This window comes from Cynoglossus semilaevis, chromosome 5, assembly GCF_000523025.1.
Source record: "Cynoglossus semilaevis isolate Cse_v1.0 chromosome 5, Cse_v1.0, whole genome shotgun sequence".
Taxonomy (NCBI): Eukaryota; Metazoa; Chordata; class Actinopteri; order Pleuronectiformes; family Cynoglossidae; genus Cynoglossus; species Cynoglossus semilaevis.
In genome coordinates, this window is record NC_024311.1 from 8,636,778 (window position 1) to 8,649,495 (window position 12,718).

The following is a 12,718-nucleotide window of genomic DNA, read 5'->3' on the forward strand; positions in this document are numbered from 1 at the left end:
AGGGCTGCGGCTGGAGCAGCCCGCAGGACTGGAGCGGTAACATGATCATCGTCAACAGTTCTCAGCTGCTGTTCCCCTGCTCCTGTCAGAACGCTTCGCTCACTTCAGGAAATGTCTCTGACAGCGGCTTCTGTGAGGCGTCGTCGTCTGATTGGCCCGTTTATGACGTGGTAAACACTTAGATTATGTTTTGTTATTTTTGGAGTTTGCTAGTTCTCCCCCCACTTATTTCACCTTTGACCCTGTCTGTCTTTGATCAGGGCTGTGCTGCCACGGTGGAGAGCTGGCTCCTCACCAACGTCGGGGTGGTGCTGGGCATCTGCCTGGGCGTGGCCCTTGTTGAGGTACGCTAACGTTACGATCAGCTGATGGCAGTGTGTCCTGAACGAGACTCAGTCCTGTAGCAGCAGAATAGAAGTGTCCTCACTAATACCTGAGCACAAACTTAGTTTATTTACATTAGTTCCTGGAACTGTTTCTACTTCGATAATAACGATTTTTCTGGACGATATATTGTAACACAAATTATAGCCGATAAATGTTAATATTGTCAACATTATTTTAAGACCAAAAGCAGTCGGCGGTTGTGAAGCTTTAGCGCACACACTAGGCAAATTATCAAGGGCGGCAAAAATGATCGACTTATCGTCCTAGGGACTATCTGTGAGCTCTGATTCAATTCTCAGCATGTATCCAACTGTTCATCAAAGGTTTTGTCTGTCTGTGTTTCTGTTTCTGAGCAGCTCCTGGGGATGATCCTTTCCATCTGTCTGTGCAAGAACATCCGCAACGTGGACTACACCAAAGTGCCCAAGTACTGAAGCTGTTTGGTCGGACCGCGGTGGAGTCCACCCTGAACATCATGTCTAAATGTAAAATAATGATTTTACTCATAAATATTGTTCTTGTTTTTCCTTCTTTTTAATGCACTTGTGTCTGTTTATAGTTTTTTAAGCACTTTACAGACATTTATTTAGAACTGAGCAGGGAACCGACGTTTGAGATCAACCAACAGGAGGAGTGAGTGAGTGAAGGGAGGTGATGGTGATGGAGGGGCAGGAGGAGGAGGAGGAGGGGGAAATGTGATGCAGCGGTTCTTATTTAGACTCAAATTACTGTGTTGATGTTTCTATCTGAAGTTTAAAAATGTATTTTTACTTTCTGGTTTTACAACATAAAAACCCATATATTTGTTTTTATTTTTATTGGTAGAAAACAACAATGTTTTAAGTTTTTGAATATGTTTTAGTTCTTTGTGTGTAATTATAGTTTTTATTTTGTCCTTATACGAAAATGAAAACAACACATCATCAGCAGCTAGTCTTCGTTTTTTAATGTTGACTTTGAATTTTTTTTACTTTGTTCTGCACATAACAGCCATAATCGACGCTGAGGTAAACTATTTTTTCTTCTTTTTTTTCAAGTTTGACTCTCAGTTTACTGACTTTCACCACACCTTTTTAACCACTTAAAACCCATTTAAACAACCAATTTTTAATGTCATATATTTGGATGAGTAGCCAAGGAAATCAAATTTGTTGGTGGAGAAAAGTAATTGAAAATATATTTTTAACCCTGAGCCATGATGTAGTGTTTTTATACTTTTTTTCTTTTGTGTACAGTTTGTATAAAACCATGTCCATTAATGTTGTGCTGTTTTCTCACAGTCAGGCCTGTGTGTGTGAGTCATTTATTACCGTCTTCTTGACAATAAACTGACCACAAATGTTCTTCGGTTTCTCCATTTTATAAAGAAATTCCACCGGTGCCACCAGATCCGGAATTAAACTACGTTTCTTGTGATGTTTAGATGAAGTCATTCCTTTATTGGAAACGTTATGTCTATGTGAACCACAGGAGGGCGACATTTATCCACATTTAGTCATTGAGCGGTTCTAATTAAAGCAACTCTAAACTTATAAATACATATTTGTACTTGATTACCAAAACATTTAAATCCACCGGCTGCGTTTCTTGAGTTTGTTCATTGTGTGTAGTAACTTGACGCGTTAAGTCTACTAAAGTGAATACAATAATAACGGGTAAGAACAAATTATTTCTAAGACGCGAGTTTTTCATCTACCGAACACGTGGGAAAGTGTCAAGGAAATTGTGCTTATACTAAAAAAGAGGATATTGTGGATCATAGTTGTCTTTACTTTTATTGTTGACATCGCATTTTGTCTATTTTCTTTCAGAGATCAGGACGACCTCAAGTTAATAAAACAACCAGTAGGTGGCAGTAATGACAGCCACAAGATTCAGATCTCCTGGTTACAGCTAATGAAGAATGAAGAACGAACCAGGCCAGGGAAGGGCGGTTACATGCTGAAGTTCACCTCCGGTAAAGTGCACCGGCCGGTATATTTCCGGTCTAACCTGGACACCTACGGTCCGCATTTAAGTCTAAAAATGTGCGCGTTTTTCGAAAACTACATGTTGTTCTACAAAACCGGGTGGTAGAGTCTTTAGCTAACGTATTTTCACACCTCCTAACAAAGTGTGACGTCTATAACCCAGTAAGTTATTTCAAACGTTCGTGTACACGTATGGTGTTGTTAGCGGTGGTGTTGGTGTTAGCTAAAGACTCCACAACCAGGATTTGTAGTACAATACGTGGTTTTCGAGAAACGCGTAAGTTTTTAGACAAGTCTGCAGTTTGCCGCATAAATGCGGACCAATGGTCTCCCTGTTAGACCGTAGGTGGTGTGAGGATGGCGGACCCGGAGATTTACCGGCCGGGTCGGAGGTGGTCCGGTCTTGCCGGAGATGCACTTTAACGGGGGTGAAGTTGACAAAACAAAATATTGTAGTTATTGGACAAAATGCAGACGTCACTATAAAGTTGACTTGATCGGATCTTTTGGTTCATTTCAGCATGTGTGTATTGACGCAGTTTCCTTGTTCTAGTGAAGGCCATTAGAGATAGTGGGTTCTTTATGTTAAGAAATGGCTTGGTTGATGTCAAACATCTTTGACTCGAGGGCATCACATAACACTGACTCTGTGGAATCAGTCTGGACTCGTGCTGTGGCCTGTAAAGTGAAAACACTGACATGACAACAGTGAGGTAAGACGGATTTTCGTCCTGAGCTTCGTCCTGAAACTGAAATAGTTTCTAACCACAGAAACGTAGAAACTTTTGGAGACAACTGTCCAGTGATCATCTCAGATGTGGGGAAGGACATGTTCGGAGTGGACTGGGACAGTACTGTGCCTGGGACTGATCCTGTCTACTCTTTTTGCCGAAGGTGAGTTTCTCAGTTTTAAGTTTTTCTACCAAACTCGCACAGAGCTGTTCAGTCAACATTACGGATGCCTGATATGCCGATTATTGTCCTAACACTGCAGGCAGCGTGCTGATAGTGCACTGTCACCCTGGGATGCGGGCCACTCTACCCTGTCCGTACCACTATGAGGAGCATGTCCAGGTCCCTCAGCTATCTGTGCAGTGGAGGAGTCCAAACAACCAGCTGCTGTGTCACTACATCAAACACAAATCTTATCAGAACTGCAGCTCAGGCTACACCATCGTCTACGTGCCCGGCAGCATCAGGCTCGTGGTCCAGCAGCTGGACCTGGACGACTTTGGCGTTCACGTCTGCTCCGTGGGAAAGAAACACGAGTTTTCTGACTACAGGATCGAGGTGGTCAGAGTATCAGGTGAGCAGGGCAGCTGATGGGCCAGGGGCAAAAAAAAGTCATATGACTTGGAAACCTGCACAAGAGCCTGGTATCATGAAAAGGGTCAACCAAAAAGTCCTCAGACAGATGTGACTTTTTTGTTGTTATTTGGTGATGACATCTGTGAATCTGCTGTTTAAATCTGAAGGCTGTAAAAATGAAGGTTTTTTTTTGGTAACTTGAGGATTGAATAAATCCTCTGTGTTATTTATGGAACTAACCTATGGAACAAATTGTTTTTCAGAAGCTGGCACTAAAGAGCCAAATTGTGGAGGAAATCTTCTGGGTATGTTGGCATCTATACGACAACATGTCTGGGACGACTCATGAACACAACATTCCACTGGTCCTAATAGACAAACACTGTTATTTCTAATGAGTATCTGTGCAATAGTCCAGAGAGCTAAGACTAAACACTGTGTGGAGTAACGAGTGGTTCTGTGTCTTTCAGGTGGAACATCATCAGTCGTTCTGCTCCACCTCTGTTTTTTTATAGTCATGACGTAAAACAAGAAAGAGAGAAAAGAAGAAGAAAGAGAGGAAGAAGAAAATTAGATTTTTCTCATTTGTAAAAATATGTTTTATTAACAGGAGGTGTAAAAACAATCAACAAATTAACTTAGGGGCTGTGCAAGTTTAAGTCCACTGCCAGGAAGAGGAAGAAGAAGAATTATGTTTTGGTATTCAGTGAAAGTGCACCCCCTCACCCCCCAAAAAAGTCTGCTCTGATTTACATTATTATAGAATTGGGCAAATATAGCGTACAAATATCTGTCAGTGGAATATTAAAACATTTACAAACAACAGTTACAGTGACATACTTATACAGAACATATACAGTGTGTGTGTGTGTGATGTATGGATTTCCCAGCTTACTGCTGACTAAACCTCTTTGTTTCTTTGTCTCTCTGCTGCCTGTGTCCTCAGATACTCTGTAGAGCTAAACCGTCTAATGTCAACAACAGGGTGGGTGTGTGGACAGCTGCCAGAGCAGTAAATACAACCATATGTCACATATATACATGTTACATATATATGTGACCTATATAGCTGCCTGGCTGAGGTCGAATGAGGAGAGTCGTTCTCCTTCAGTCACAATCTCGTCTGTGTAATTTGGAGCTGCTGTGGCCTGGTGTGAACTCAGGCTGCAGGACTCCTGGAGGAGGAGATGGTGTCAGGTTTAACCTCGCTGATCTGAGAGCTTCTCCGAGCCTTGGACAAAGTTTAGAAAAAGCTTCTACAACGGCATCTTCATGCGGACTAATAATCCGTCGTCTCTCTGGGTACTTTACCGCCTAACGGCAGTACAGTTCGATGATTCATTGTTTTTAATAATAATTTGTATAATGAATATCCAGCTCAACCTGCAGCTTACTGCAGAGATATTAAACTCCTTTTATTTAAAAAAGTGACGATAATAATAATAATTCATTTAAACGTGTTGTTATTATATTACGATCTTTTTTTTAAAGCTCGTCCGTGAACGCACCACCAGCTTTATTTTTGGAAGGTCACGTGCAATTCAGCGGGAATAAATAATGTCGTCTTAACGTTCGTGGTCACGTGTTACGACGGCGGTGGCGTTTCTTTTTAGTATGGGTCCAGACAGGGCGACATACAGGGGCGGAGACGAAGGACGTTGTACCGGGAGTCTGGAAGTATAAACAGCAGCAGAAAGAGCAACTGCAGCATTTCCCGCCCCTCTTTCATGCTCTCTCTGTGGACCATCAGTTTGTTACTTCAGGTCCAGACGTTCGTCTTGTCAACCACCGAGCAGAACAATTCACCCCCGGTAAGTTCCCCCGCTCTTTGCTATGTCATTGTTGTTATTGTTATTATTGTTGTTATTATTATTACTACTACTAATACTACTAGTTGTAGTAGCAGTATTGGTAGTAGTTGAAGCCATTGTCATAGTTTGCCCGAGTTCCGCTGTGGCTATTGTTAGACACATTTCAAAGGCCACTGATTGGTTCAGGTGTGACGGACTAGAGGTTTGTTTGATTTCGACTCGCGGTATATTGTTGAGCTCTTCGTTGAATATTTGTCGTTTCTTTTGGTAAAATGACGATAAAAGTGACGAGTATATCCCACTGTCCAATACTTGTATAATTACAAATTAATGGGACTAAATTGTACAAATTAATTGGACTAAATTGTACAAATAATTGGACTTGACGTGAACCGGAGCCTGTGTCGAAACAGCTTTTAGTATGAAAGGAGTTCCATTACTTTCAAACATTTACTTGAAATGTGAACATTGATGTCAAATTTAACCGTTAAAGTAAAATATAAATTTTAAGGTCAAACGTAAACTATGCAAAAATGTGAACATGAAAAAAGTGCAATTCTCAGCGGGAAATGTTGGGGAAAAAGTAAAGTTTAAAGATCAAGGAAAACTGTAAACAGTTGTCTTGAAAGTAAAGTTAAATATAAACATAGTCATAAAACTTTTTTGTGTGGTTCATATATTCGCATTCACCAAACCCTTCAGTGAAGCCCAAGTGGGGGGCGTGTCATCACGAATCATATGAGTCGGGTGTGTCTTGTCCTCCGCCGAACCCCTGAGACTGACTCACCGACCCCCTCGGGTTGAACCCAGGTTAAGCAGCACTGACTTAGATTATTTCCCTTTTATTTCTTATCTGACTGAACGATGTTTTATTTTGAAAAATGTACCGGATTCTCTCCACCGCATCTGTCTACGACTCACACTTGACACATGTCAAGATGCTTGACTCGGTCAGACAAACAAAACAAACGATTGTCTTCTCTACCAGAGAAGACAGACGATCACATACCTGGGACGTCACAGTAGTCTGTTAGAACTGAAGAAGCCTCTTGGATGAAGAGGTGAAACCAGACCAGTCTAGTTGACCTTGATGTAACTGGTCCAGATTAGAAGAGCTGGATGACTGAGAAGTTACACAGACACATGAAAAAACAAGTTAAAAAAAGAGCTCAAATGTAAACACCACTGTCAAATGTAATAACTAAACAAAAGAATAATGGATCACCAAGATGACATTTAGGTCAGATGTAAACATTAAGGTAGAATATTAACATTGATGTAAAGAACGTGAGGAACCTGAAGTTCATGATGAACAGAAAGATGTGGAGATTTTAACAAACATGTTTCTCTCTCTGTCTCCCTCGTGTGTGTGTGTGTGGGGGGGGGCAGAACGTGGAGATGGTCTTCTGCTGACTCACCGTTTGCCTCGCATCATCATGTCGTCCACGGACTCAGATCAGCGTAGAGACAGGCTGACCAGTGTAGATGACAGCCAATCATCATCCTCATCATCAGAGACCAGTGTTGATGCGGAGGCCGTCCTTCAGACTGGAGGCTCCCAGCAGACACTTCCTGTCTGGTCCAGGAAGAGAGCCCCGACGTCCAGCTGTGATGATGCCTGTGAAGGAGTGGACAGTGAAAGTGAAGTGTTCTCAAAGAAGGTAAGGAGATTGAAGTGAAGTGTTCTCAAAGAAGGTAAGGAGTTTCCTGTGTGAAAAAAACAAAACAAGACAAAGTCTTTTTTTTGTCTCGGTGGTTAAGGAAGTGGACTTGGGTTCAGAAGGTTTCAGGTTCGTGTCCACCAGCTGCCAAGTTACCACTGTGGTGCTCTGAGCAAGGCACCGTCCCGCACACTGTTCCCCGGGTGCTTAACGCTGCCCCCTACTGACTGTGGTGATGGGTCATATTTGGTTGTGTGCTGTGGTCATGACTTTACTGCTGCTGAATGATCCTACACTGAAAGCAGTGGAAGTTAGGGGACTTTGGTGATTGGTGTTTGTAAACTGTGTTGAACCTGAAAATGCTCCAGGGTACAACACCGCCCTCATGTGGTGACTGCTGGGATTGGCTTCGGCTCCCCATTGTCCCGTCTTGAGAATCAGAACACACAAAAGGTCTGAACCCGATTGTTTTTCTGCCCAGTGCCTGGAGCTGCAGTGCTACATCCAGCCTCTGTCGTCCATCCTGCAGGGCCTGACGTCAGGGAGGTTCTCTGAACGTGAGTGTTCACTTGAAACACTGCTGTGAACATTAGTAAAGCTGTGTGATAAATTAGTTGTTTCACACACAGACAGATCATGACACGTGTAAATATGAGGAAGTGTGTGATTATGACCCCCCTCCACCCACCACAGGACTGGGCAGTTTCCAGGAGAGTCTGGCTACAGACCGTATCCAGAGAATACTGGGGGTCCTTCAAAAGCCTGACGTCAGGTAAATGTCTGTGTGTCTGTGTTTGTATTTGTGACTTACCCAGGACTATTTGTACAGGTGACTGGTGTGTGTGTGTGTGTGTGCGCGTCTGTCTCAGTGTCAGTGGTCCACTCCCCAGGATCATTCTTATAATAGCAGAAATGCTTCAAAGTTGGTTTCCTCACATCAAACCAGATCTGCAGCAGAAACAGAACCACACACCAGCCAAGAAAACAAAGGTAAAATAATAATAAATACATCAGTGACCGTGTGAGGAACCTTTGGGAATAAAACAGAAAATAAAAAAGTAACACTTTTTTTCCCTCTCTCCTACAGCAGCAGAGCGAGGTCTGCTCCGCTCCTCCTTCACCCAGGGCTTATCTGAGCTTCTCCTCCCCACACATCTGCTCCTTAAAGACTACAGAGTTGGTTGTCGGTCATCCCCCCTCCTCCTCCCTCCCACAAGCTCACCACAGACAGGAAGTAACTCAGGACAACGATGTCTCCTCCAGTACGGACTCGCACACCTGCTCCCGGCAGAGCCTCCTCTCTCGGGCTCGTTGTTCACCTCGTCTGCGGAGACGCCTGCAGACCAACGACAGAGTCACTGCCGTCAGGACGGAGGCCGGCGAATCAGACGTCGGCTGATTGGTGGATCTCACAGGAAGACCTGGAAACAGCCGTGCACGTTAGTGTGTCTGTGTAACAAGTAGGTCTTGGTGGAGGTTGACTGTTAAACACCAGTTTGTTCACTTTTATAACTTTTTAAAGTTTTTACAAATGTATGCATTTTATAGACGCTTTTATTCGCTTTGAATAAAGTGTTCTGCATGTAAATGTTTTGTTTTGTTTTTTTTTACACTTTCTACAAAACCACAAAGGTGAAACAGGAGAAAGTTTGTGCACATTTGATTTTTTTTTAATTTTCATTGCTCAAAAAGAAACAGCATTTGTGATTTTTTTTTTTATTCTGAAAGTAAACATCTTCCTGTTTCAGTGTTCAGAAGAACAGCACAGGAACGCAGTGTTGGTTGTTCTTGTTTGCTTGGGAAACTCAGCAGAGCAATGAACACAATAAATATAGATATTAATGCAAAACATTTCTTCTAATGAAGCATTTTACACAATGTACAATCATCTTCCTTTCACTCGTTCCACCCATCTATACACATGTTAAACATAAACAACGCTCCATGCACAAACTCTGCTTTAAACCTAAATTCATTCCTCATGAGTGTTTTTTTTTTCTTAACGTGTCCTTAAAAAGTAAAAACAAATGACAAACATGTTCAAAGACAAAATAATATTGAAGCTGCAGTTCCTCTCACTGCAGCAGTGACGTCAGAGCCGATTTGTTCCCATCATTTCCTGGGAGTCTTGTTTGTTTCTGTGCAGAGGGGGGGCTCTCCTCCCCTCCTAACCCCCCCTGCATCAGTGGGCGGAGGCAGGCGGAGCTGGAAGAAGCGGGTTTGAGGCGTGGGCAGGCTGTCGTACGGCTGTGGGGGGGAGAGAGGGGGAGAGAGTGTGAGTGACATCACACAAACAATGTACTCGGTGGAAAGGGGAGGGATTTAAAACTCATTTGGAAAATGAAAGTAAATAAAACTATATATAGAGTGTGATGTGTTCACTGACAGTTTGTTTTATAGTTTTATAATTCTACAAATGATATTAACGTTTTACTCACGCGGTCCACTTTCATGATCTGGAACCTCTGAGAGATGTCGGCCGTGTTGGCCGGCAGCCTGGAGCGACCGGAGACGAAGCGCATGAAGAGGACTCGCTCCTCGTTGGAGAACTCCTCCAGAGTCTGCCAGAACCACTGCACCAGCGAGTGCTGCTCGTCCACCTCCCGGTAGCGCACCACCTTCTTCAGCACGTCGCAGCAGATCTCCGGCATCCCACACACCATCTGCTCCAGCTGTTTAGCCGTCAGCAGGGACAGCAGCGGAACCGGCACGATCCACGACATGCCCTCGCGAACCGCCGCCACCTGGAGGTCGACACAGATATGGGTAGAAACGGTTGAGAAACAATAGGATTTTAGTATTAATATGAATTAATGTCAATACAACGATGCTGCCTCCGGTCTGCGGACGCAGTTTTTACCTCTCCTTTCAGACGACTGTTAAAACTAACCAGTTGACCTCAGGTCTACAAACAGTCATATATAAGTCAATATTGTCTAACTATAAAATATGAAATCCCTAGCTGGGGTTCAGTCATATGATGATGAATGTTCTTAGTGTGTAAGTACTAAAAAACAAAAAGGTGTCACAGAGAAATAGAGCTAAAAGACTTTATTACCTGTCGATCAATTTCGTGCAGCCTGTACTCGATGGCTCGTTCCACGTACTCCTTCCTGTTGGAAAAAGTGAGAGGAATGCTGTTTCCTCCTGGGATGATGGGTACCATCTTCCCATCTGCACTTTGACCCACAAAGGAGTCCAGAGGAATCATCTGAAAATAACCAGAGGTTCATCAGTGTTAAATATATCTTTTTTTTAAATAATACAGTAAAGACCAGCGTCTCCCTCTTCACCTCATGGAAGTTCTCCTCAGTGATTCCACTGTTGTCGACGTGAAGAATGCTCTTCAGGGTCTGCACGTAGAGGAGGTCCACCTCCTCCAGGTCCTCCAGGAACAGAGGGATGCAGCACAGCTGCTTCCAGACCAGAGGGGCCAGGTGGAGGTCCAGAGGTTTCTTGGTGCGGATGGCCACACCCATCAGGATGCCCAGGAACTTAAACTGGAGCATGTGTTCATCATGGCAGGCAGACGGGTTCAGAAGGAGCCTAACAAACATCCAAAGGCATAGGACACGCGTGTCAAACTCAGGCTCGGGGGCCAAATCTGGCCCGCAGTGTAATTATATTTGGCCCACGAGATCATATCAAATGTGTACCAGAGTTGGCCTGCCAGTCTGTAGCCTTTTTTTAGCTAATAGGTACAGTAATAAGCTAACGTTTAATGGAGTGATGGCCGACTATCCCTGTAAATCAGGATTAAGGAAGACACATCAAGCCAATCCCTGGTCAGACTCCTCACCTGTCTCTGTTGTAGCCGACCTCAGCAGTAGCGTTGGGGGAGGGGATGAGGAGGTCCACCACCCCTGTCTCCAGCTCCTGTCCAATCAGAAGACAAACCATGAAGAATCTCTTCTGTTAATATCTCTGATGGTCAGAGTTTTCTCTTCGTACCTGACACATCTCTGTGATCGTGTCATCAAAGACGCCTCCCGCGTCGTCGGCCCCCTCGCCCACCAGCTTCACCTTCCAAGCCCTGGACGGCAGTCTGAGGTCGGAGGCGTTCAGCTTCACGACCTGCCGAGCGATCTGCACAAAGATGGGCTTACACTTCCTGCCCCTGAAGAACAACAACACCGGACCTCCGTTAGTCTGACACAGACAAACACACACACACACAGGTCTTCAGGTCTGACTGTGAAACGCTCATACTTAGTAGTACTGACCTGGTGGCAATTCTTTTGACAGTGATCTGGGGGCCGTAATTTTTTCCTTGCACCATGGTTTTACCAATGGAGCGCACCATTGGCAGGGTGTAGACCCTGGGGGCCAACAGTGGCCTCAGTTGACCCTGGACAATCCCCCAGGTCCCAGGGTTGTAGTGGGAGGTGCAGCTCTGAGAGAAGTCAATAGACACGTCATTAATGCACTATTTAAACTCCTGTTGTTTTCTAGTTTTTAAACACACGCAGGTTTTGTTCCTGGAAAGACAACAGTGTAGTAGGAAGTTCAGTTCTCAGGTGTTTGTTCTACCTGGTTGTTATGGCTGAGGGTCAGCATCCTCTCCACGACGAGTACATGAGATCGGAGAAGTGGTAGAGGAGGCGAAGGCGAGCTCTCAGCGCCTCCATGCTCACCTCTTTCAGCCCGTTGTACTGAGGAGGCACGGCCACAGGGAGGCCGAGCTGCAGAGGAACTGACGAGCCTTAGGAGGAAGAAGAGGAGGAGGCAGAGGATGGAGACAGACCAGGACAGAGAGATGTAGGTCAGGGCAGCCTCTAACGGCCCACAGTAGCATAATTACATCTGTAAGAATCGTTATCAGTTTTTCCTCCGATAATAAAAACCAGATAACACAATGCCTGGGTTTCCCCAAATGATGTGTGACCTGAAAATAGTTTTGGTGAAAACAGTTGTAGATAAAAGTCAATGTCTCTAGATGGCAGCATTGCAGTGTGTGTGTGTCTCACCTGGTGCACGCGGTGGCACAGAGGGAGCCGTCCATGCTGCACTGTGGCAGCGTCCTGCAGAAATCTGGTTGATGTTCTTTCCCTGCAGCGCCGTCACCAGTGTGGGTTCTCTGACGTGGTTGGTGTGACCCAGGCCCAGCTGCACAGACCACACGACCCTTTTGATTTCTGACATCATCAGAAAGTCACAGCACGTTACTGAGTGATAATGATCTACTAATCACCTGTCCCTCTGAGTTGCTGCCCCAGGTGTAAACGTCTCCTGTGGATGACATCACCAGAGTGTGCTCCGCCCCCACAGCGATGTCCTGGATGTGGACGCCCGACAGAGCCGACACCTGCTGGGGTCGGTTGTGGTTCCTGGCTCGGCCCTCGGGGAGACCAATGAGGCGGTCTGCAGGTCATGTGACACAAAGAGAAAATAACTCACTTTGTTCCTGTTCCGTAGACCAATCAAACCTCTGTTCTCTGGTTCCAACCAGGACGGACAGTTAACCATCAGCTCACCTTGTCCAAAAGTGTAAACTTTGCCGTCTTTGGTCAAGGCCACAGAGAACTGTGTTCCACACGCCACTTTCTTGATACCGAGGCCACAGAGAACGTCGATTTTCTGC

At 44.6% G+C, this 12,718-nt stretch overlaps 3 protein-coding genes across 5 annotated transcripts in view; 2 read left to right on the forward strand and 1 right to left on the reverse strand.

The window, feature by feature from the left end:
* Positions 1 to 1,730, forward strand: part of LOC103378967 (CD82 antigen-like) — a 3,657-nt gene extending 1,927 nt beyond the window's left edge. The window contains exons 2-4 of the mRNA XM_008310346.2: positions 3 to 170; positions 261 to 344; positions 744 to 1,730. Coding sequence (XP_008308568.1) covers positions 3 to 170; positions 261 to 344; positions 744 to 821 — 330 coding nt within the window. The 3' untranslated portion in view covers positions 822 to 1,730. The remainder of the gene's footprint in view (positions 1 to 2; positions 171 to 260; positions 345 to 743) is intronic.
* Positions 1,731 to 2,115: 385 nt separating this feature from the next.
* Positions 2,116 to 8,981, forward strand: LOC103378953 (uncharacterized). Of its 3 annotated transcripts, none has more exons than XM_025055684.1 (10): positions 2,116 to 3,251; positions 3,352 to 3,663; positions 3,929 to 3,970; positions 4,136 to 5,476; positions 6,866 to 7,117; positions 7,152 to 7,171; positions 7,619 to 7,694; positions 7,831 to 7,909; positions 8,007 to 8,127; positions 8,228 to 8,981. In XM_025055684.1, exons 5-10 carry the CDS (start codon positions 6,913 to 6,915, stop codon positions 8,534 to 8,536), a joined length of 810 nt encoding a protein of 269 aa, XP_024911452.1. In that variant the 5' UTR covers positions 2,116 to 3,251; positions 3,352 to 3,663; positions 3,929 to 3,970; positions 4,136 to 5,476; positions 6,866 to 6,912; the 3' UTR covers positions 8,537 to 8,981. The 3 variants fall into 3 exon arrangements, with proteins under 3 accessions (XP_024911452.1, XP_008308556.1, XP_008308555.1); XM_008310334.3 differs by having other exon boundaries at positions 2,130 to 3,251; positions 8,225 to 8,981; XM_008310333.3 differs by lacking the exon at positions 7,152 to 7,171 and having other exon boundaries at positions 2,130 to 3,251; positions 6,866 to 7,137; positions 8,225 to 8,981.
* A 268-nt stretch (positions 8,982 to 9,249) lies between these two features.
* The window catches only part of herc1 (HECT and RLD domain containing E3 ubiquitin protein ligase family member 1), a 38,550-nt gene continuing 35,081 nt past the window's right edge, over positions 9,250 to 12,718 (reverse strand). The window contains 11 exon segments of the mRNA XM_025055864.1: positions 9,250 to 9,384; positions 9,576 to 9,881; positions 10,196 to 10,348; positions 10,431 to 10,683; positions 10,937 to 11,013; positions 11,089 to 11,254; positions 11,361 to 11,528; positions 11,668 to 11,839; positions 12,105 to 12,243; positions 12,329 to 12,498; positions 12,612 to 12,714. Coding sequence (XP_024911632.1) covers positions 9,250 to 9,384; positions 9,576 to 9,881; positions 10,196 to 10,348; positions 10,431 to 10,683; positions 10,937 to 11,013; positions 11,089 to 11,254; positions 11,361 to 11,528; positions 11,668 to 11,839; positions 12,105 to 12,243; positions 12,329 to 12,498; positions 12,612 to 12,714 — 1,842 coding nt within the window.

Coding starts and splice junctions, on each gene's coding strand:
- LOC103378953 (XM_008310333.3), top strand. CDS start 6,913: ATGTCGTCCACGGACTCAGATCAGCGTAGAGACAGGCTGACCAGTGTA. Junction 7,138..7,618: donor GTGAAGTGTTCTCAAAGAAG/GTAAGGAGATTG, acceptor TTTTCTGCCCAG/TGCCTGGAGCTGCAGTGCTA. Junction 7,910..8,006: donor CTTCAAAAGCCTGACGTCAG/GTAAATGTCTGT, acceptor CGTCTGTCTCAG/TGTCAGTGGTCCACTCCCCA.